The 22,300-nt window shown below is 50.7% G+C and overlaps 1 protein-coding gene across 11 annotated transcripts in view; it reads left to right on the top strand.

The window, feature by feature from the left end:
* The window catches only part of TENM4 (teneurin transmembrane protein 4), a 1,822,236-nt gene that overhangs the window by 1,545,163 nt on the left and 254,773 nt on the right, over positions 1-22,300 (top strand). For all 11 annotated transcript variants that reach the window (XM_027532088.1, XM_027532098.1, XM_027532094.1 and 8 more), the window contains one exon: positions 15,141-15,396. In XM_027532088.1, coding sequence (XP_027387889.1) covers positions 15,141-15,396 — 256 coding nt within the window. The remainder of the gene's footprint in view (positions 1-15,140; positions 15,397-22,300) is intronic.

The following is a 22,300-nucleotide window of genomic DNA, read 5'->3' as shown; positions in this document are numbered from 1 at the left end:
AGAAGGAAATGGCAACCCACTCCAGTATTCCTGCCTGGAAAATCCCATGGGCAGAGGAGCCTGGTGGGCTACAATGTATAGGGTCATAAATAGACACGACTGAGTGGCTAAACAACAACAAGGGCCCATGCAGCTGGGGAGGTGGGTAGAATAAGGAAAACACCCGATCAGGCAGCCTGACCTTCAGTGCTGGCGTCAGGTTCAACACAATAGGCTCTTCCCTGTGGGAGGAACCTTGAGATTCACGGTCTTGATTTCCTTCTCATGGCTTCTTTAACTGTTGATAAAACTACAAAGCTTATTTAAAAATACAGTGATCTGCTGTCTAACCTGTGCATTTTGGAGAACATCAGGTCAGGTTTGAGGAGAAAGATCAGGGCACCCAGAGAGCCCAAACTATCCCCTGCCCCTTGAGAGCCCGTGGCAGCACTGGATGGGAGAGCCCGCCAGGCACCCCAGAGGGAGGGGCCACGCTTCTAGCATCAAGGCTGTGACGTAGGAAGATACACACAGTCTGGTAGAAGAGATGCACATCAAGCAAGTGATCCTAACTCAGAGTGAGCCATGGTCGTTAGAAGAGCCCAGAAGAGGAGCTTCAAACCCAAACTGGGGGCACGGGGATGTGAGGAAGTGGTCATGAAAGGCTTCCTGGAGAAGGTGACTTCTCATCTGAGTTAACCAGTGAAGGGGTGAAAAATTCCTTCCGTGCAGAAGGAAACAACAGGTGCAGAGCCGTGAATGTGAGAGGAGCAGTGAGCTGTTTCAGGAGAGGTTTACAAATAGCCTGTTAACCTTGGCACCTTCTTAAAGAGGGCAGTGAAGACATGTGGGTACAGCCCTGGGGTGGTGAGCTCAGGTCCAGTGGTGAGGGTCTTGTCCTGTGGGCCGAGGGGAGCCATGGAAGGTTCGATGGCAGGGGAGCAACCTGGAGCAGGGGTGAGCAAGTGGGCTGGGACCCCAGGATTGGCCGTGGGCTGGGTCTGGATGTCCACTGATGAGAGCCTGAGCTGAGGGGGTTACAGCCGGAGCAGTGAAAATCCCATGGGGGCAGAGTGGGAGCCAGAGTCTAGCGATCTTGGCTGAGTTGTTGAACCTGCAGAAGCGGAAGAATGCAAAGGTGATCCCCAGCCGCCTGCTCCGATGGATGGGGCGGGTGGTGCTGGCAGCAGCTGGTGATGCCGAGATCAGGAGCACAGGAGAGGGACCTGATTGTGGGCTGGGCGGCGGGGAGGCGGTAGGTTCAGCTCCATACCTATTGCATTCGAGCGGCAGAGGCTTGAAGTCCAGGGAGGAGGTGGAGGCTGGTTCTTTCAAACCTCTTCGTCGTCAGGGAGCTCACCATTTTGCAAGGCGGTCTGCTGCAGAACATGGCAGGAAGGAGGGTTTCCTGGAGTTGCACCGACGGTCCTCTCGGTCCCTCCTGGTCTTGGCCCCCATTCTTCCTCCTAAAGCCCCATGGAGTAAATGTGCCCCTTCTTCCTCCATCCTTTGGCCTTTGAATGCAGCTGCAGTGCTTTGCCCATCACTTTCTTTCCAGAAAATTCCCCAAGAGGAGCAAGGGAAGCCACGAGGAATCAGACCGCCAAAGGCTGGAAGGAACCTCGGGAGATCATTTATAAAATGAAGGAGCCTCCTTTTTCAGAGAAACTGAGGCCCAGGAAGGGGGACTTTCCCAGGTCACAGAGTGAGTTAATGACCCAACAGGGAACAGTTCTTCAGTCTAGGACCATCTACTACACCACTTGCTGCTGCTAAGTTGCTTCAGTTGTGTCCGACTCTGTGCGAACCCATAGACGGCAGCCCACCAGGCTCCTCTGCCCATGGGATTTTCCAGGAAAGAGTACTGTTGGGTGTAATTTCTGAGCTATGAATTGTGTGGGCAGATTAGGAAAGCTGGTCATCAGGCATGTGGTGGCTTTCAGCTGGACTCCTAGCCACACACTGCTTCTTTAATCCCTTCCCCTCACCTGTCTCCTTCCCAGGCTTACAGCATCAGTCCTTTGCTTGCCCCTGTAGGAGCACAGTTTCTAAACCCCTCACCACCCAGGGAAGCCACAGAGAGTACTGACTAGCCCTAGAGGCGACAGGGGAAGCTCAGCATCTGTAGCACCAGTGTGACCCCCCCACCCATTCCACGTGTCCCTCCTCTGGACCCAATCCAGCTGATCAGCTCAGCCTGGCCGTCACCCCCCTCCTCCCCCCTGCTTTCCTTCCATGGATGCAGCCCATCCAGCACACCGCAGACTCCTGCTGAACTGAATTCCACCTCCTCCACTCACTCACACACACACACACACACACAGACACACACTCAGACACACACTCAGACACACACACACCCCCACCCACCCACCCCCTGATAGGTAAGGTTCCTTGTTGATCTGGGACTTGACCTAACCATTTATGGGTCAGACCACTTTTGAAAAGGGCAAGAAGGTGATAATGGAAGGAAAAAAAGCTCCTTGACAAGCAGAAAGCTTTCCCAGGACAAGCTCTGCCCTGAGGTGGACACAGCTCTACATTGAGGGGAAAGCCGTGTACCCAGGAAAGATCCACTGTGGCTGCGGCCAACCATCTCTGAGCGGTCTGTTCGAATTTTACAGGCCAGGACTCCGTCTAATCCATCTCCGGTCTCCATGTCATGCACAGGCCCTATAGAGAATGACCTCCGTGAAGGGAAGGAAAGCAGAGAAGCAGGGAGGAGGGAAGGGAGAAAAGAAGGGCTGTGTCTCTTCCTTCCCGCCTGCCTTTCTGCCTGCCTTAGTGCCCAGACACACAGCACAGTCTAGGCCGCAGCTTGCTGTGGACACCTTTCACAGGCAGATGCTCATTGACACATACCCCAGGTTCATCTGCCAAGAATGATGCAGCCTTAGAATTAAGACGGGACTCTCCCCACCTCCCCCTCCCGTTTGTCACTTGGGGACACTGGGGCTCAGAGAGGTTAAGTGCCTTGCCTATGGTCACACAGCAATTAGCAGCCAATAGAGACGAGCACAAGAATGCAGTCTGGGCAAACGTATGTTGGGAGAGCGTTCTTGCAGGTTCAGATGGTGGCCCCGCCAAGTCCTTCGTTCGCACGCTTAGAACAGATAGCTCTTGAGTTGCGGTGACTCTGAAAATACCCTAGCAGAGCTGCTTACACCTCTCCCGGACAGACTCTGACCCTGCGCCTCCCTCCACACCTGGTTGAGGCAGCAGAGGGCTGCTCACCCACACCCTGCCCTAAGAGAGCATTCCTCGCTGGGATGAGGAACCCTGAGTGCGTTTGAATGAAGCCTGGGCCTCCTGGTTCACCTGATTACCGCCCTGACACTTCACTTTAAAAGGCAGGAAGTGGGGGACAGCCCTCTGAACCCCCTGAAAGCTGCCCCTCGGGCCCCAGGCCCTCAGAGGGGGGCTCCATCCTCTCCCCCACTACCCCATAGCTCCCTGCTCTGGGTGCCCGGGCTCCACCCCATCCTGCTGCCTCAGGAGCCCATGTTTCTCAACCTGTGGGTCTCTGCTGGTGCCAGCCCCCTCCCCTTGAAACCCCTCCACCCTGTCCCCGCCTCAGCATCTAGTCTAAGGTCTCGCTTTTCCTAGAAGCTTCCTCAGACCACCAGACCTGTAACTTTGTGAGATGAGGCTCACTGTCCTGCAGCAGGGCCTCAGAGGATGGGAGCTGGGGGTGGCCTCAGCCTCTCTTCCCTCCCTCCAGTCAGTGCCCTGCGCTGCTGAAAATTGGCCAACCCCCCCTGGAAGCCAGCAGCAAGGGACCTCAGGCGATTCAGTCCTTGGTGGTCACATCCTGTGACCGAGAGGGAGTGAACTGGGGATGGGGGTGGAAGCAAACAGAATAAAACCTGCTCTTAACTGTTCACCTGCCCTAGACTAACTGCAGCTAGACTCACCACTGACTGGATGCCTTTAGGGTCACCGGGTCCCATGCCTGGCTAGCTTTTCTGGCCCCTCCTGCCAGTCATTATAAGAACAGAAAGCAGCCCCTCCCGCATTTCTAGACAGCCCTATTTGGAAAACCACTACCCTGTACAACGGGGCTTTTGCATTAGTTTAGACACTGTCCTTTCTTGACTGTTTCTCACACGTGCATGAGTGCTCAGTGCTGTGACCCCATGCCCTGTAGCCCACCAGGCCCCTCTGTCCATGGGATTCTCCAGTCAAGAATACTGGAGGGGGTTGCCACTTCCTCCTGCAGGGGATCTTCCCAACTCAAGCATTGAACCCACATCTCTTGTGTCTCCTGCATTGGCAGGTGGATTCCTTACCACTGAGCCACACAGACCAGCTCTTTAATAGTCTGAACGTTCACCCAAAGTTCTGTCCTGACTTCATGAACAAGAGAGCAGAAACAACCCCAGTGTGACCTCAGGGCACTCCTTTATTTTTGTTTTACTTTTTTAATTAATTTAATTGGAGACTACTTTACAATATTGTAGTGGTTTTTGCAGACAAATGGATAAGAAAGCTGTGGTACATATACACAAATGGAATATTACTCAGCTATTAAAAAGAGTGCATTTGAATCAGTTCTAATGAGGTGGATGAAACTGGAGCCTATTATACAGAGTGAAGTAAGTCAGAAAGGAAAACACCAATACAGTATATTAATGCATATATATGGAATTTAGAAAGAGGGCACTCTTTTTTACTCCCCATTAAGAGTGCCGGAGAGCAGCTTCAGCCTGCTGCCCTGCTCTGCCGGGAGTTGGTGATGGACAGGGAGGCCTGGCGTGCTGCAGTCCATGGGGTGGCAAAGAGTCAGACACGACTGAGCAACTGAACTGAATGACTGAATCCCTGTGTATTCATTCTGTGGCAGTGCTTCCTCCTCCTCCCCATCTGTGAGCACCGCCTAGAGTCCCTGCACACTGGCCGAGACTCGGCATGGTCAGCACAGTGGTTGGAGTGAACGGAAAGCATGTGTTCAGGGAGGGGAAGGAATGGACAGAGAGAAGCACACAAAAATGCAGCCCTGACCCCTTGCTCAGACCAGCAGTTCCCATCTGGATGTCGCAATTTTTATTCCTTCTGAGGCAATGAGAATACGCTGATAGTTATCTCTGACTCTCACGCTGGGCCCTACGGTTTGCAAGGCGATTTCCTAGACATCTGACAAGGAAGCCAAAGCTTAGAGAGGTGCAGTGAATTGTCCAGGATTACATAGCTTGAAAATGGCAACCCACTCCAGTGTTCTTGCCTGGAGAATCCCAGGGACAGGGGAGCCTGGTGGGCTGCCATCTATGGGGTCGCACAGAGTCGGACACAACTGAAGTGACTTAGCAGCAGCAGCACATAGCTTGAAGGAGACAGAAACAGAGGCTGGAAGTCAGGCCATCAGATCCCAGCTGCTGACGGTGGTGACAGAGCTCTGTGGCCTGTCTAACTCGGCCGGGGAGGTCAAGGTTCATTAGCTAAGCTCTCCACACCGCTACTGTACAGCCTGAGTCAGTGGTAGTTGATGGCATTTTAATGGAAGCCAAATCACTCTTTCTCTTGGCATTCTCAGGCCGCTGGAGTTTTTGTGTTTTATCATAATTAAATACCATCATCTTTCATATCTGCCAGTCTTTAGGGCCCGATGAATGACTGCAACACACACTGGGTCGTCATTAACTCCACAGCCAGGAGACCTTCAGACGCCTGGCGGCTGTTTCTCGGGGTTGGAGGTGGGTGTCCAGCCTGGCGCCCTTTCTCAGAGCCGCCGTTGGCCCAGATCATAGGGCTGTTGACACATTCGGAGTCTTTGCCTGAGCCAAAACTCCGGAAATTTATGTCTTTGTCTCATGAACATGCTCTTATAAAAGGATAGCAGCATGTTTCACTGAAGTTGTGCTAGCTGTCAGGATTCCCGAGGCTGATCTGGGTCCTACCTGCAGCTAGCCCCACCTGGTTCATCCTCCATGTGGCAAACAGGATCTGCCTCAAACATGAGTGTGATCTCAGCCCCCCTGCCTCAAAGCCCAGCAGGGCGCCCTCTCACCCTCCCAGTAGAGGCCAGGTGCTTCTGTTTGGCATCTCCGGGCAACCAGCACACACAACTCCTTCCAGTGTCTCCTCCTGGCCTCTTGCCAGCGCCCCCTTGCAGCCACCCCACACTGGTTAAAGAAGTGCCCCAGGCAGCCTCCTGCGTGTCTGCTGGCGCCCCCTCCTCCCTGCCCCCCATCTGGCTCTCTCTCGACTCTGGACCTCCATACCTGCATCACCCAATGCCCAGAATACCCCTTAAGACACAGGACACACATCACTTGTCATGAAACCTTCACGACCCTGATAGACTAGCCTGCTCGGTGCTCCTCAGGGCCGCGGTGTAGGGCTAACAGGAATGTGAGAAACAGACACTTGGGGGCCGCTCGCCACATGACAGGCACGGAGGCTTTCCCTGTGTCCACTCCGTCTGTGTATGTAAAGCAGAGTGGTTAAGAGAGTGGACTCTGGGGCCAGATGCCTGAGTTCAGATTCCGGTTCCATCACTCGGTGGTTTAGTAATCTTGGACAAACTTCTTAGCTTTCCTGTACATTAGTGTCCTCATCTACAAATTGAGGAGTAATAATAGGACCTTCTTTACAGAGATGTTATAAATAAAGCGCTTAGAGCAAGTCACATAGCAAGTGCCCAATAGATGTTAGCTGTTATCATCTCCTAGTAATTACTGTTTTGCATAGTATCTGTGGGTGTGTCTCTTGTTTTTACTAAACTGTGAGCAGCTCAAAGGCAGGGTCCGGATTTGTTTCAGCCCTGGATCTCTGTGTATTCATTCTGTGGTAGTCCTTTCTCCTCTTCCTTTCATTGCATTACTATTAAACACTCACTCTATAGGTGAGGAATTAGAGGCTCAGAGAACTTGAGTGATTTGCCCCAAAACACGTAGCCTGTCAGAGACTGAGTAAAGGCTGAACCTCGGTCTGGGAGGCTCCAGAATTCTGCTCTGGCCCCTCCTGTCACTGAAGATAACCACGTTTCTGCCAGGCATGTGCCTACTCTTTCTCTCTCAAGACTTTCTGCTTGGGCACCCCTGTTGTAAATGCTGTAATCATCACAGTGACAGTTTAGCTCTTTATGACTTACCCATTCAGCATGACTTTACCGTAACGGTAGGATTAATAGTTGCTCTTCTTTTTTTTTTTTTTTTGGCATTATTGCGTTTCAGGCACCTTATATATGTGATCTCGTTTGTGTCTCATCATTGCCCTATAAGATGAGCATTATCTCCATTTAATTGATACGAAAACTGGAGGTAGTGACACAGGGGAAGTGCCTGTGTTGAGGTCTGTCGAGTGGTGAGCGGCCCACAGGTGTCTGCTCCTCGAATCCTTGTTAACCTCACACCGCGGCCCCGATGGAGCGCCAAGGAACACAGAGTGGGCTGCCAGCCCGTCAGGGTCGGGAAGGGCTCACGACACGTGACCTGTGCCCTATGTCTTAAGGGTATCCTGGGCATTGGGTGATGCATCTGTGGAGGTCCAGAGACAAAAGAGATGGTGAAAGTGGGGAAAGCACATGGGAAACTCCAGAGAAGTCAGGTATCATGATCAAGGTCACACAGCTTACCCATGGCGGAGCCAGACCCTGAACCCAGGGCTGTCTGACATCCAAGCCTCATCTCCTCCTATTACCTACTGCTCTGCCCGGCGCCCTCAAGAAGCCTCATCGTGGTCTCAGTTCAGGGAGGTGCAGCCCGGAGGCACCAGTGTTCAGGAATTTTGTGCATATAAAATGAAAGATGTATGAGGTGTTGGAAGGAACCAGCAACTGTAAATATTTGTGGGAACTCACGGGAAGCAAAAAAACCTTCCCGGAAATTCAGGCTTGCAAAACTCAGATAGGCAAGTGGCCTTTCCTGACAGAGGCGTGCAATGTAACAGTAAAAGTGACTTGTATCTGGGTTGATTTGGACACATACTCGATGGCTGGATCTACGAGGAGACAGTATAAACTGGGATTACAGCACAGCCTTGCGAATGTACCAGTCTTACCCCCAGGTAGCAAGGGGTCCACCCACCTGCTTGGCTGTCCCCTCCCCCTTCCCACATTCCACAAATATTTCCCGGGGATGGGGGTTGTGAGTGGAACATGGGCCTTGCCCTCCGGGCACAGCTAAGGGCTCACTGTGCATTTGAGCATCCTCCAGAAAGGGGTGACGCAGGGAAGTGTACATCCTTCACAGTGCGCAGACCAAGGCCAGGAAGGTGATGTGAGTTTTCGGAGGGCATCCCCCGGTGAGAAGGAATCAGGAACGCGTTCTCCTCTTAGGCCATCTCTGTCTCATACCAGTCAAGCCACTGAAAGAGGATTCGGTACACGCTGAATGAGTGAATGGGTTCTGAGTTCCCTCTAAAACTGAGAGTGTAAATGGGGAGGATAAGGGAAGGGAAGAAGGCCTGTCTGCAGGCTCTCCCCCTCTGTCTTCCCTCCTGGCCACGGGAGCCACTCAGCCCAGAGTCTCCGTTCAGATCAGAGAAACGTTTGCTCCTTGGGAAGGTCATGTCTCTGAGTATACATCCACTGCCAAGCCCCAAGCACAAAGCCTTTCTATAGGAAACCTGGAAAATGTCAGAATCCCCTTTCCTAGTGTTCTCAGAACCAAAGGGAAACAGAGCCCCCAGCAGAAGCCGCTGGAACTCTGGCTCCAGGCAAGAAAGTCAAGGACTGGCTTGCCCTATGGTCTAGAGAGCTCAGGTGGTCTGCTGTCAGTTTTGGCCTGCAAATAAGCTTCACACTGGCCTTATCCCCCTGGATAGACTGTCCAGGCCACTCACACAAGCCATTCGCTCAATAAACCTATATTGAGCATCTGTTTGTTTATGGAACTGTGATCAACAACCCAGAGGGAACAGGGAATTTATACCCACTACAGGAAGGAAGGACATAAGTAGGCATGCTCTGGGAGATAAGGAAAAGGTGCACCGTCCAGGTTACCTGCTGTTAGCATTCAGTGGAAGAAAAGGGAACTTTGGGGAAGATAGATCAAGGAAGAGTTTCTAGACAAGGTGGCAGTTGAGCTGAGCTGCAAAAGATAGAGTGGGTTTGGACCAGAGAATTCCTCACCTCCACAAGAGAATTTCCTTTTAGAAGCTGACACTTGAAAGTTCATCATTTCAGGACTCTTGACAGTTATCAAGCCAGAGCCCAGCATTCCACTCAGTCACGAAGCTGGGGTCTATAGGCTTACAGTCCAGCCTGTCCTGTCCCAGATGTTAGACGCTTGCTCTCTCTTCACCGAGGGTCTTTTTCCTGCCTTTGGTTACAGACTGAGATGGTCAAGCAGCTATCTGTGTTGTATGCAAAGGCACCATGGTTTGGTAGACAGAATAACGACTATGGGTTAATAAGGACCACTCACTCGTTTTGCAAGCCTCAGTTTCCTCTCATGTAAAATGCGAATGATAATGAGACTGCCCTCTAGGGGCGGTCGTGAGCATTAGGAAAGTTACCGTGTTGAAAGGACACGCAGTATGTACTCAAATACGTGGCAGCAACTATTAATATCCATTAGGTGAGATGCCAGGGGAAGGCTGACTGCTAAGGACACGATGGGGCAAGGACCAGGTCAGCCTTCTCTGCTGGCCTCCTGATTACCACTGGGCAGAAGTGCCCTGAACTGGGAGGCCAGGGATAGGGAGGGGCACTCAAGCCGCCCAGGAGGCTGCGTCTCCTGCTGGCTTCTATATCCAGGCTCCAAATGTCTCCATTAAAGTGCTGCCTGAGAGCAGGTGACCAAAATAAATGAACCTCCACAGTCTCGCTTTCCAGCTTCCTTGGTAGCTTAGACAGTCAAGAATCTGCCTCCCATGCAGGAGGTCCAGTTCAATCCCTGAGTCAAGGAGATCCCCTGGAGTAAGAAATGGCAACCCGCTCCAGGATTCTTGCCTGGAAAATTTCATGGACAAAAGAGCCTGGCAGGCTGTAGTCCATGGGATCTCAAAGAGTCAGACACATGAGCCCACGTGCACGCATGCACACACCACATACACATTCTCGCTTTCTCTCTGGTCCAAGGCCATGTTTTCTCTGAGTCTGACACTCTGCCTGTTCTACTGGCTCCCAGGATCTCGCCCTTCCCATCAAGGAGCATCTCTGTCAGACCAGGACCACCGCATATGGCACGTCTTCAGAGGGCACCATTCATGTTCTGTGGCCTTCTTGGAGACCATCTTCACTGGAGTTGAAATGTTAGCTACTGTGTGGCCCCAGCAGAGCTCTTGGCCTCTGAGGCAAAGGTGTGGCCAGACTGGAGGGTATGGGGAGGGAGCTGATGACAGATGAAGCTGGAAAGACAGGTGTGGATCAAATTCCAAAGAGATTGGTAGACGGGTGTGGGTTTTATCCTGAAAATAGCAGTTAGTAGTAAGGAATCCTTATCTGCTCCAATGGGTTTCTGTTTCTCTTCCCTTGTATTGCTACCCAGCCTCACTCCCACCAGATTTGCTTTGTAACTCGTTGGCTTAAAGGACCGGGTTACCTAAAAAGCAGAGCATCTTCTTCTAAGAATAGTCATATCACTGATAGTGCCTCACTCTTGATTGTGATGGTTTCCAGGAAGCTGTCTCCTGAGCCAAGGAAAAGCACAGCCTTTGCAATATCATACCCACCCGGGTTTAGGATCCTGTACTCACAAACTCTCAGTCCCCTCTGTGAGGTGCAGCATTCTCAAGAGGAACGAATGACGTGGACTGCTTTGTAAACTGTGAACTTCAGGTGTATTTCCTTCCCATCGACTGGCTCATTTGATATCACTGTGGCTTTGTGGTTCCCTTACTGAACTCTTTTCCCCATTTTACAGTTGAGAAAACTGAGGTGCAAAGAGGTTATGTGACATGCCCATGGTTATCTTGGTCTTAGATCTTTCTCTTTTTAAAAGCGTTTTTGTTGGAGTATAGTTGATTCACAATGTTGTGTTCATCTCAGGCGTGCAGCAGAGTGAATCAGTTACACATGTACGTGGATCCACTCTTTCCCTTGTAGGTCACTACAGAGTTTTGAGTATAGAGCTCCCTGTGCTAAACCGTAGGTCCTTATCAGTTATATATTTTACATATGTATGTATGTCAGTCCCAAATGTAAATTGGTACAAACTTTATGAAGAATAGTATGGAGTTTCCTTAAATAAGCATAGAACTACCATTTGATTCAGCAGTTCCACTCCTGGGCATATACCTGGAGAAAACCATAATTTGAAAAGCTACGTGCATCCCAGTGTTGATTATAGCACTGTTTACAATAGCCAAGACACAGGAACAGCCTAAATGTGCCTTGACAGAGGCATGGATGAAGATGTACGTATACTTACCTGGCAGGGGAGATCCCATCATCATGAGGATTTGGTACATATATCCAGTGGAATATCACTCAGCCATAAAAAAGCCTTAGGCCTTTTGAAACTGAGGCAGTAGCCCCGATGACCTCTGAATTACCTTCAAGGCCAGTCTTCCCTCTTCTTGGAGAATGTGCTATTCATTCACAGGACAATGAAGCTAATGTGCCAAATAGCTTCATTGTCCTATTCTGTAGAATCTAACTTTGACAGCTATCCTTCATTCTGTCTCAATCGCTGTTGACTCAGATTGGCAGTGTTCCTTCTGGGGTGGCTGGCTAGGTCCATGGTTCACACCCACATACATCTTCTTACCAAATTTTCCATCAGCCCCACCCATGGTGTTCTCTTCTGTACGTGCTTTCTCTTTTTTTGCAATATGGGCAGGCTGAGAATTTTTCAAATCTTTTTGCTTAACAGTTCTTTCTTCATTTCTCTGTTCTCCTATTTTACTCTAAGCTGCCAGGAGGAACCAAGCCACTTCTTTAACACTTGGCTTCAGGATCTTCTCAGCAAAATATCTAATTTTTTTGGCTCACAACTTCTACCTTCCACAAAACACTGGGACGTGAGCATAAGTCAGCCAAATTCTTTGCCACCATGTAGCAAGGATCACCTTTTCTCTAGTGTTCCAGTAACATGCTCCTCCTCATTTCTGAGGCCTCATCAGAATTGCCTTTAATGTCCATTATTTCTATCAACATTCTGTACATGTGTGTTTCTGTATTCCCTAAGAATATGGATGGTTTCTCTACACATCTTTTTTTTTTTTTTTCCCTGAGCTCTCTCCAGAATCACATCTAACAGTCCCCCCACAGCAACATAGTCTTTTTTTTTTTTTAGCATGCACCTCAAAACTCTTGCAGACTCTACCCATTACCGAGTTCCAAAGATACTTCCACATTTTTTAGATATTTGTTCCAGCATCATCATACTGTTGATTACCAGTTTCTGTCTTAGTCAGCTTGGGCTGCTAAAACAAAGTACCATAGACAAGGTAATTTAGACCACAAGCATTTATTTCTCATAGTTCCAGAGTCTGAGAAGTCCAAGATCAAGGTGCAGGCAGATTCAGCGTCTGGTGAGAGGCCTCCTCCTGATATGAGGATGGCCACCTTCTTGCGATGTCCCCACGTCGTGCAGAGAGAGAGTGCTAGCTCTCTGGGCTCTTTTTCTAAGGGCACTAATCCTGTCGTGAGGACTCCACCCTTGTATCTTTATCTCAACCTTGTTACCTCCCAAGAACCCCACCTACAGATACCATTGATTTGGGGTTAGGTGTTCCACTTATGAATTTTGAAAGTGAAAGTCACTCAGTCATGTCTGACTCTTTGCTACCCCATGAAATAGTCATGGAATTCTCCAGGCCAGAATACTGGAGTGGGTAGCCATTGCCTTCTCCAGGGGATGTTCCCAACCCAGGGGTCAAACCCAGGTCTCCCACATTGCAGGCGGATTCTTTACCAGCTGAGCCACCAGGGAATTTTGGAGGGTTTAAATGTGCAGTCCACAACAATGGTTATGAGATTAATAAGTGGCAAAATCTAGAATAGAACCCAGTTTCCTGACCTTCTTTACCCTCATAATACCCTTCCTGTGAGCATAGCTGAGCGGATGTTACTTTAAGATGGTACTCCAACACTCCAAGTAATTAGAAGGAGTAAATAAAATATAAATATTTATATATAAATAAAAATTTATATGAATATATATACTGCTACTGCTAAGTCACTTCAGTCGTGTCCAACTCTGTGCGACCCCATAGACGGCAGCCCACCAGGCTCCCCCGTCCCTGGGACTCTCCAGGCAAGAACACTGGAGTGGGTTGCCATTTCCTTCTCCAATACATGAAAGTGAAAAGTTAAAGTGAAGTCACTCAGTCGTATCCGACTCTTAGGACCCCATGGACTGCAGCCTACCAGGCTCCTCTATCCATGGGATTTTCCAGGCAAGTAATTGCTTCATCTGTAAAATGAAATGCACACAATACCTGCTTGTAGTGGGTTGTGAGGATTAGCTGAATTAACACAAGTAGGCTCAGAATAGTGCCTGGCACATAGTTAGTGCTCCAGAAGTGTAAGTGGTGCTTTTTAACTGCCACCCCCACCCCAGACACCAGCATGGATCATTCCCTTTACTCAGAAGCCCATCACTGACCATCTGATCTAAAGTTTCATCACTGCCCCGACATACACAGGCCACAGCCTCCTTCCCGGCTTTGTGTGTTCTCAGATTTATCACCATCTTGGTAAACTACATGTATATACATATATTTGCTGGGCTGTGCTTAGTCATTCAGTCATGTCTGACTTTGCAACCTCATGGACTGCAGCCCGCCAGGCTCCTCTGTCCATGGGGATTCTCCAGGCAAGAATACTAGAGTGGGTTGCTGTGCCCTCCTCCAGGGACTCTTCCCAACCCAGGGATGGAACCCAGGTCTCCCGCATTGCAGGCAAATTCTTTACCATCTGAGCCATCAGGGAAGCCCAAGAATACTGGAGTGGGAAGCCTATCCCTTCTCTAGGGGGCCTTTCCAACCCAAGAATTGAACCAGGGTCTCCTGCATTGCAGGAGGATTCTTTACCATCTGAGCTACCAGGGAAGCCCAAACTATATATGTGTGTGTGTGATATATATATATATATATATATATATATATATATAAATATAAATATAATTTACCGAGATGGTGACTATATATGTATATATGGGCTTCCTTGGTGGCTTAGACGGTAAAGAGTCTGCCTGCAATGCAGGAAACACAGGTTCGATCCCTGAGTCAGGAAGATCCCCTGGAGAAGGGAATGGCTACCCACTCCAGTATTCTTGCCTGGAGAATTCCATGGACAGAGGAGCCTGGTGGGCTACAGTCCATGGGGTCGCAAAGAGTTGGCCATGACTGAGCAACTGACACTTTCACTTTCATACATAGATAAGTATGTATATGATTTGTTTAACTCATTTGTTTCGTTTGCTGTTTAATCTTACATATAACTAGTGATATCCAAATCTTATCATGCCTCAGAGTCACCTGGAGGGTTTGTAAGGTCAGATTTCTTGGCCCCACTCAAAGGTTCATGATTCAGTAACTCTGGGTCAAGACATAAGAATTTTCATTTTTAGCAAATTCCCAGGTAATGTTGAAGCTATGGGTTCTGGCCGTAGCCTAAAAGTATCAAAGAAACAGTATGAAGTCAGTGACATGTGTTGTTGTTCAGTCTCTAAGTCATGTCTGACTCTTTGCGGCCCCATGGACTGCAGCACGCCAGGCATCCCTGTCCTTCAATGTCTCCCAGAATTTACTTAAATTCATGCCTATTTATCTGGTCTTTGTTTTCTTTTTTTAATCTTTTCTGTCTGTCTTTCTAACTCAGATGTAAGCTCAGTGAGGACAGGACTTTTGTCTGCTTTGCTCCCCAGCACCTAGAGTAGCAGATACTCAGTAAATGCCTGTCGAGCACTTGTTTATTGACTGCATGATCGTGCCCCGTTGGCCAGTTCCCACGGCTGGCATGGGGCTTCCTGGGTAGCTCAAACAGTAAAGAATCTGCCTACAACGTGGGAGACCTGGATTCTCTCCCTGGGTTGCGAAGATCCCCTGGAGAAAGGCATGGCAGCCCACCCCAGTATTCTTGCCGGGAGAGGAACCTGGGCAGAGGAACCTGGGGCAGAGGAACCTGGCGGGCTACAGCCCATGTGTCGCAGAGTCAGACACGTCTGAGTGACTTGCTCTTTTCACGGCTGGCCTGGCTGCTCCTGTGTGGCCCCCGTGTGGTCCCCATGGGGCCGTCCCCACCTCGCTGACCATGCGTGTTTGTACCCTAGATCACCCGGGCGGCCTGCAGAACCATTCTCGACTCCGGACACCGCCGCCTCCGCTCTCGCATGCCCACACCCCCAACCAGCACCATGCGGCCTCCATTAGCTCCCTGAACCGGGGCAACTTCACTCCAAGGAGCAACCCCAGCCCGGCGCCCACAGACCACTCGCTGTCTGGAGAGCCCCCCGCCAGCGGTGCGCAGGAGCAGACCCACGCCCAGGACAACTGGCTGCTCAACAGTAACATCCCACTGGAGACCAGGTGCGGGGTGTGGGGCGGGCTGGGGCCCTGAGGACAGGAGACGGCCGGGCTGAGATCCCCGGGGCTCTGAGGCCCTGGCGGGGCTGTGCTGCGTGCCCACCACCTGGCCCGTCCTGAGCAGCAGGGTCCCAGGGATCAGACTCTCTGGCTGCCAGAAAGAAGGGCCGTGGGATGGAGGGGAGAGAGTACTGTGGCTTGGGAATCAAGCAGCTCTTGAGGTTCAGGGCTACCCTGCTGCTCACTGAAGGTGTGAGCTTGGTCAAGCGGCCTCCCCCTCTGCGCCTCCCTTTACTACACCACAGGGCTGCTGCTGGATGGAAAGCGCTGTTGTAACAGTAGGTGAGAGCTGCTGTGTCTAAGCAGGCTGGCATGTGGCAGAGAGCAAGCTCCCAGGGTCTGATTTGGGCCCACACCTCCGCCATTCCCTTCCGTGATTCGGTCCCCCTCTCCCTGGCGTGGCACCTGCGTGGTGCCATGGGGACCACCTGGGGACCAGGCAGGAGCAGCCAGTGGGTAGGTGGCTGCTCAGTGACCATCTCCCTTGCCCACCTCTCCTCCTCCCCTGTTGGCCTAGCCGCTCTATCCCCAAAGCCCTAACAAGCCCTAACATGGATGTATACGGGTTTGTGTGATAAAATGGTAGTCCTCGCAACTTGAGGAAGTAGGTATTATTATTGTGATCCCAGCTGACAGATTTGGAAGCTAAAACTTGGGATAGGTGACTAGTTCAGGTCCCATCACAGTCCACGCACAGCTGAGATTTGAACCCAGGTGCCCCGGCTCCTGGGTATGGGGCCATCTCCCTGCACCCCCACCACCTGCTGCTGGGCTGGACTCTGCCTCTCCTTTCTCCCAGCTTCCTAGGATGTTCCTTTCAGCTCAAGGATCTCAGTCAGCCTCAGTTCCTAGCTGTCTTCCTTCCCTTGGCTACATCACTATTTTTCCCAAGTGGAGATGATTCTTTTAAGATTATGAAAACCATACAAGCCCACTGGGGAAAGCGCAGAAAGATGTAAAGATGAAAATTGGACGCACCCGCCAGCCTGCCACTCTGAGACACACGCTCTTGACTTTGGGGGACGTAGCCTTTCTCTACTTGCTCTGAACCGAGGACAAAGTGTCCCAGGCTGGATGTTTGGAACCTCTTACTCTTCTGCCCTATTTCTCAAAGTAGTGGGAAACAGAGATTTTAGCCTCTTAAATCCCTGTTCCTTATCTGGGAAGAGGACAAAAGTCATGTCACATTTAAGGAAGTGAAGTTAATCCACACATGGGAAGCGGACCCATCGGACTGTGCCTGGCACCTGGCTGTGATACTCCCACCTTGAACTTGTGGGTCCAGTGAGAGAAAACCAGCATCCTTTTGTGTCTTTTCATACAGTCATTTTTTCCTAAAGTACATTTCTCACAGGTATGGCCCAACCCCTTCCCCAGTCTCTTAATTAATATGTCTGTTGACAGCCTTTAAAATCATGTGTGACTTTTCCCTGCGTGCTTCATTTGCTCTCTTCATGGACAGAGTCAGATAATTGTGTGCCTTCCCGAGCAGAGTAGCTTAATTAGATCCCCAGTATTCCCAAAGTGCTTGCTGAATGACGGCACACAATCAAAGGAAGCCAGCAAGTAATCAATGGCTCTCATTCTCTGAAGGGAGTGTGGCAGCCACTCCCTCTGCTTAGAAGTTTGTGTTTCTCACATAGCATCAACGTAGGTGTTTCTCCAAGTTTCTCGAGGGATAGGAAGATAGAGGAGAGGACCAGCAGCAGGGTTGGTCTCCTGATGGCTCTTGGAGATATGAGGGTGGTCCCGGCTTAACTCTCCTGCCTGGTCAGCCAGTGCCCATCTGCCCTCTGTCCTCCCACTTCCACTGCTCAAACCACAGGAACTTTGTTTTCTCTCTTCTTAACACTTTATCGTTCAACTGATATTTTATAGAGCACTTGGGAAATAGAAATAAGCAAAAAAAGAAAGTTACCCATATCTACCACCAGACAGTAATCATTATTAACATGTTGGCATATGCTTGTGTTTATGTAACATTTTCTTGTTTATCTAAATCCATACACATATATAACATAATCTTGTAAATTTAATACTCAGTGTTTGTGTGTATAGATGAGTGTACACATATGTGTGTGTATCAGTATTTCAGCAAAACCTTGGGCCTCACATGCCCCTGTGCCTTTGCACAGATTCTTTGCACAAGTCTCTGCCAGAGTCACCCTCCTCCTTCCTTCTTGGTCTATCAAAGTCCTACTTGTCCTTGAAGACCCAGATGAGATGTTGGAGGAAGGCTTCGTCTGTGACCGCAGAGTTCTGTGCATCTAAAAATAGCCTGAAGCTGGGAGAGTTGCCTAGTACAGTGGATAAGACAATCAGAATTCTGGCTCTTAATACCAGCTGGTCAACAGCACAAAACCAACAAGGTAGAGTTTATGAGGGAGCCATGTCAAGTCTGGGAGATAGGGTCACAGGTAACTGAACAACTTGGTGGGGTGAGAAGGATGCAGGCTTTATAGATCAGATGGATGTAGACGCCTACCTTGGCTTCAGCGCTTCCTGGCAGGGAAAATTCCTTAACATCTTTGGACCTCGATGTCCCCACCTGTAAATTGGGATAAGACGTCATATCTCTTAGCTTGGGAGCTAATATATGAGCACACCGCACAGTGCCTGGCATTAAAAGACATGCCATAACAGTTGTTTCCCTTTTTCTCCCATGTGTATCTGCTGCCCATATCAACCCTGTGAAGAAAAAGCCATTCAAAAATATGTATTAAGGTGCTGCTCACCAGAGGAGTTGAGAGGAAATTGTGGGTTCTCTCTCTTCTTTACTTTGAAACAGTGAGTTTGACCCTGACATTTTGAGGGCACAAGTTGTTCAAAGCACAGGTTTAAAGGTCAGATGCATCCTATGATCAGACCCTCACCCCAGTGCTCACTAGCTGCGGACCTCGACCTTACAAGTCTTCGTCTCTGCAGGGGAGAAAATGCAAGTGAATTCCTGTTCTGATGATCTACTGCTGCATAACCAACTACCCCAAGACTTAGTGGTTTAAAGACCATCAGTTGATTGTACTTCACAGCGTGAGTTGAGAGTTCAGGAAGAGCTCGGGTGGGCTGGCCCTCTGCTCCACAGGGGGTAGATGGGAGGCAGTTGTGTCTGGCTGTTGGCTGAGCTGGTCTGAAGGATCCAAGATGGCTTCACTCATGTGCCTGACACCCTGGGGGACACCGCTGGGAAGCTGGACTTAGGTTGGGGGCACCCTCTCCTTCTCGTATAGTCTCAGGGTGTCTCTCCACATGGCAGCTCAAGGCTCCACTGTGCTGAGACAAGAAGCCGTTGATCCTCCTAATATTAGGCTTGGCCTGGAACTGGCATGGTGTCACTTCTGTCATATTCTGTTGGTCAGAGCAGTCACGGGCCAGCCAGCTTCAAGGGAGAGACAATAGACCCCATTTCTCAAAGCAAGAAGAGCTGAGAATTTTCATCCTCCTTGAATCTACCGCACTGCCTCATCAAGATGTTGGAGCAGTTACAAAAATAATGTCTGCATAGGTCTTAGCACACGTGCACGCTCAAGGGCTTATCATGTAGTTATTTGTTGTCCAGTAAATATTCAGCAGTGCCTACTGTGTGCCAGAGAACAGACTGTAGCAGTAGGCTAGAGATCAGCACCGGAAACGTGTTTTAACTGCCTTGCCTCAGGATCCCCCAGCACACAACATAGCCTTGCCGCCTGATGGGGGTTTGATAAATATTAACATGCAAGCGAAATGGTGTGAATGAATGATGGAGCAAATGAATGGATATGTACACTCACCTGAGGCCTGAGCAGGGCGCAGGGGAGACGTCCCAGGGGCCCTGGTGCCAGGGGACACCCTGGTGAAGAGCAGGAGTCCCCAGGGAGAGGCAGGGAGGAGAGGCGGGCCGGGGGAGACACAGGCTGAGCTCAGCCCAGGGAGCCCCAGAGAGCAGGGCCTGTTTGAGACGGCTGCCCTGAACAGCTTTGCCAAGGCCCACCAGCAGGTGGGCCTCCCTCCCGATGCCAGAGAAACAGCCATAGGCCCCTCCGTAATTGTCACACTGAGTCTTGGTTGAGGGCGAAAATAAATAGCGAGCAAATACCCTAACAGCTAGTAGAGTGACCAGGAGGGGTTTCTCTTGCATGCCGGCAGGAGAAAAGAGGCTACCAGGACAAAGAAGAGGAAGGACTTGATTAACCTGTTCCTTTCCCTGCCCCGCCCTGCTATGCCACTGGCACCCCCCAGGGTGACCGAGGCCCCCAGGGAGGAAGGAGATGGTGTCTAGCTGTGCTCCCCAGAGCTGGGCTGCGATGTTGCTTTAAGCCCCGCAGGTGCGTCTGTGGTCCATTCTGGTGGGAACCACGTGTTGAGAGTCCCCTAAAACCCAATCCCATTCTTTCACCGTCTGAGGCATCAGATGTGTGATTGAGTTCTCAGGGCCTGCCTGATGAATAACCCGACGGGCTCCTGTCGGATAAAGGGGAAGCCAGAGCAGAAGGCAGCCAGACCTCAGCTCTAGCTCATCTGATCGCAGGCCTGGTCTGGGAGCCTGGGGTCCACTCCGCGGCCACACTCCACTGGGGGAACAGCCATGCCCACCCCCAGGGATGGGAGGCCATCCCCTGGTCTCCAGCCCAGCCCTGACGCGCTTTCCAGAAGGGTGCACGGTGTCTCCTGGTGCTCCAGGCCAGCTTCTGAGCATTGCTGGGAGCTGTCGGAACCCCACGGACTCTGTCATTTGGTGATTCGATCACAGACATGACACAGCCACTCCCACGCGGGAAGCACAAGGTCTAGTGAGGGAGGCAGGGCTGTCTGCATAATGCTCTGACCAGGGAAGCCTCCCAGCAGAGAGGACTGTGGGACCGCCCCCTCCCCTGCTTAGAAGCACCAAATAATAACCATAACAAACACGCAGAGAGTCCATACTGAGTGTGCTAATGAGCTTCCAACCAGGGAAGCTCATTAGAGACTCAGTGCCCAGGGTTTTATTGAGGGTTGGTCACATGGACACCTCACCTCCTGCCTGGCATGTATCCAAAATCCAGACTCCCAGAAGGAAAGCAGGTGTTCAGCATAAACCCTGGTGTTTATGCAAATAGTTGAGGCCCAGTGAGTCAGTCCCTCTTATCAGTTGATGGTGGGAACCCGCCTGAACCCTAAGTTCCCAGACACCAGACAAGCCGACACACCAACCTTATAAGCATGCCTTTAAAAGGATAGCTGTCAGTACTGCTATCTCAGTTCTTCTGCACTCCTCTGCTATCTTAGCTCTTCTACACTTAGCTCTTATTACCCTCCTCACTGGAGAAGTGAAGAATCTAAAGAACAGAAAACTTAAGAAACTTATCTAAGGAGCCACAGCCAGTGAAGGGCAGGGCCACGATCCATACTCGGGCCAGCCTACTCGGAGTTTCTGCCCCAACCACTGTCCAGTGCTGCCTTTCTGATTATTACAGGTAGCGTCCTGGGGCGTGTACGAGTGGAATTTCAGGGGAGAAAGGAATTCCGAGACGAGAGTTGTGCAAAGGCCGGGAGAGAACTTGGATTTTGGGGGAGAGGGCTAAGAGTTGGCTGAAGTGGGAGCTTCAGGGCTTCCCTGTGGAGATGACAGTAAATAGGGATCAGTGACCCTTGAGTTCCATGAGCAGGAGGGCGCACTTTACCCTGTGGGTTGGGGCCTGGAGCGGTAGACGTGAGGGTGAGTAGCTGTCAACATCTTTCAAATCGAGAGGGACATCATGGGAATGGCATGAAGACCTGGTTCACTTTTCTATGTTCATCCTTCCGCTCAAATGCCAGCTCTGTAACTAAATTTAAGTGGTTGTGGCTGAGTCTCTTACACCCAAGCACCCTGTGGGAGGGTCTCAGCTGCAGGGTGTGGGGTGTGAGCCCTGCCTGTCCTGCTTTGTCCCAGGGCCCTGTGGGTGGAAACCTGGTCCAGGACAGTGGCTTGTGGTGAGAAGATGGGCTGTGGAACGGGGCGGTCCCAGAAGAACCACTGGCCTCTGCAGCTCCCCAGCCACTTCCTCTCGCAAAGCCCTGTCTTCTGCATTTGGGAGGCAAGCTCATCCGGCCCTGGGTCAAAGAAATGGAACCCTGCTTCAGGCAGCCCAGGAACTGATCCAGGGCCTCCCCTCAGGCTTTGAAAGGAGCCAGTCTCCTCTCTATGAGGAGCTCTCAGTACCGTCTAGCATTACTTTGCAGTGCCCTCTCCAAGCCCTTGGCTGCTCTTTCCTGATAGGCAGCTTGATGAGTTCAGAGAGATCTGGGTTTGAGTCCCGTCTCTAGCTTTTCATTGCTGTGTGATCTCAGGCAGTGTCTTAACATCTCTGGGTCTCAGCTTGCATATCTGTAAAATGAGTTAACAACAGCCAGCAATGAGAGGGTCAGATGAATCTGGCGGCCATACCTGAGCTCCCAGCAGCAGTGAGCTGGAGACCCTGCAGGACTGTAACCCAGGGAGGGCTCAGCAGCTCAGGGTCCCCATCAGGAAACTCTCATCACATTTATGTTTCAAAAGAACCAGAAACCCAGATGTTGGGGGCAGAGGTAGACACAAAATGTACTGGGGACTCTTGAACTGGGCGTTGGGTCACCGGAGCTCTCATTCCAGTTCTGCCACTGACTTGCTATGTGGGTGGGAGTAGGACATGTGTCTCTCTGGGCCTTGGTTTTCTCAGAGTCAGATGAGACCTAATAAATTGACCCAGACTCAGTTTTGAAAGTACGAAATAAGGCTTGTTATTTTAAGGCAAAGGCTTCCCAGGTGAAACAGTGGTAAAGAAACTGCCTACCAATACAGATGATGCAAGAGATGTGGGTTCGATCCATGAGTCAGGAAGATCCCCTGGAGGAGGGCATGGCAACCCACTCC

Source organism: Bos indicus x Bos taurus, chromosome 29 (assembly GCF_003369695.1).
Source record: "Bos indicus x Bos taurus breed Angus x Brahman F1 hybrid chromosome 29, Bos_hybrid_MaternalHap_v2.0, whole genome shotgun sequence".
NCBI lineage: Eukaryota > Metazoa > Chordata > Mammalia > Artiodactyla > Bovidae > Bos > Bos indicus x Bos taurus.
Note: the sequence above shows the minus strand (reverse complement) of the source record. Positions and strands in the feature narration are given on the sequence as shown.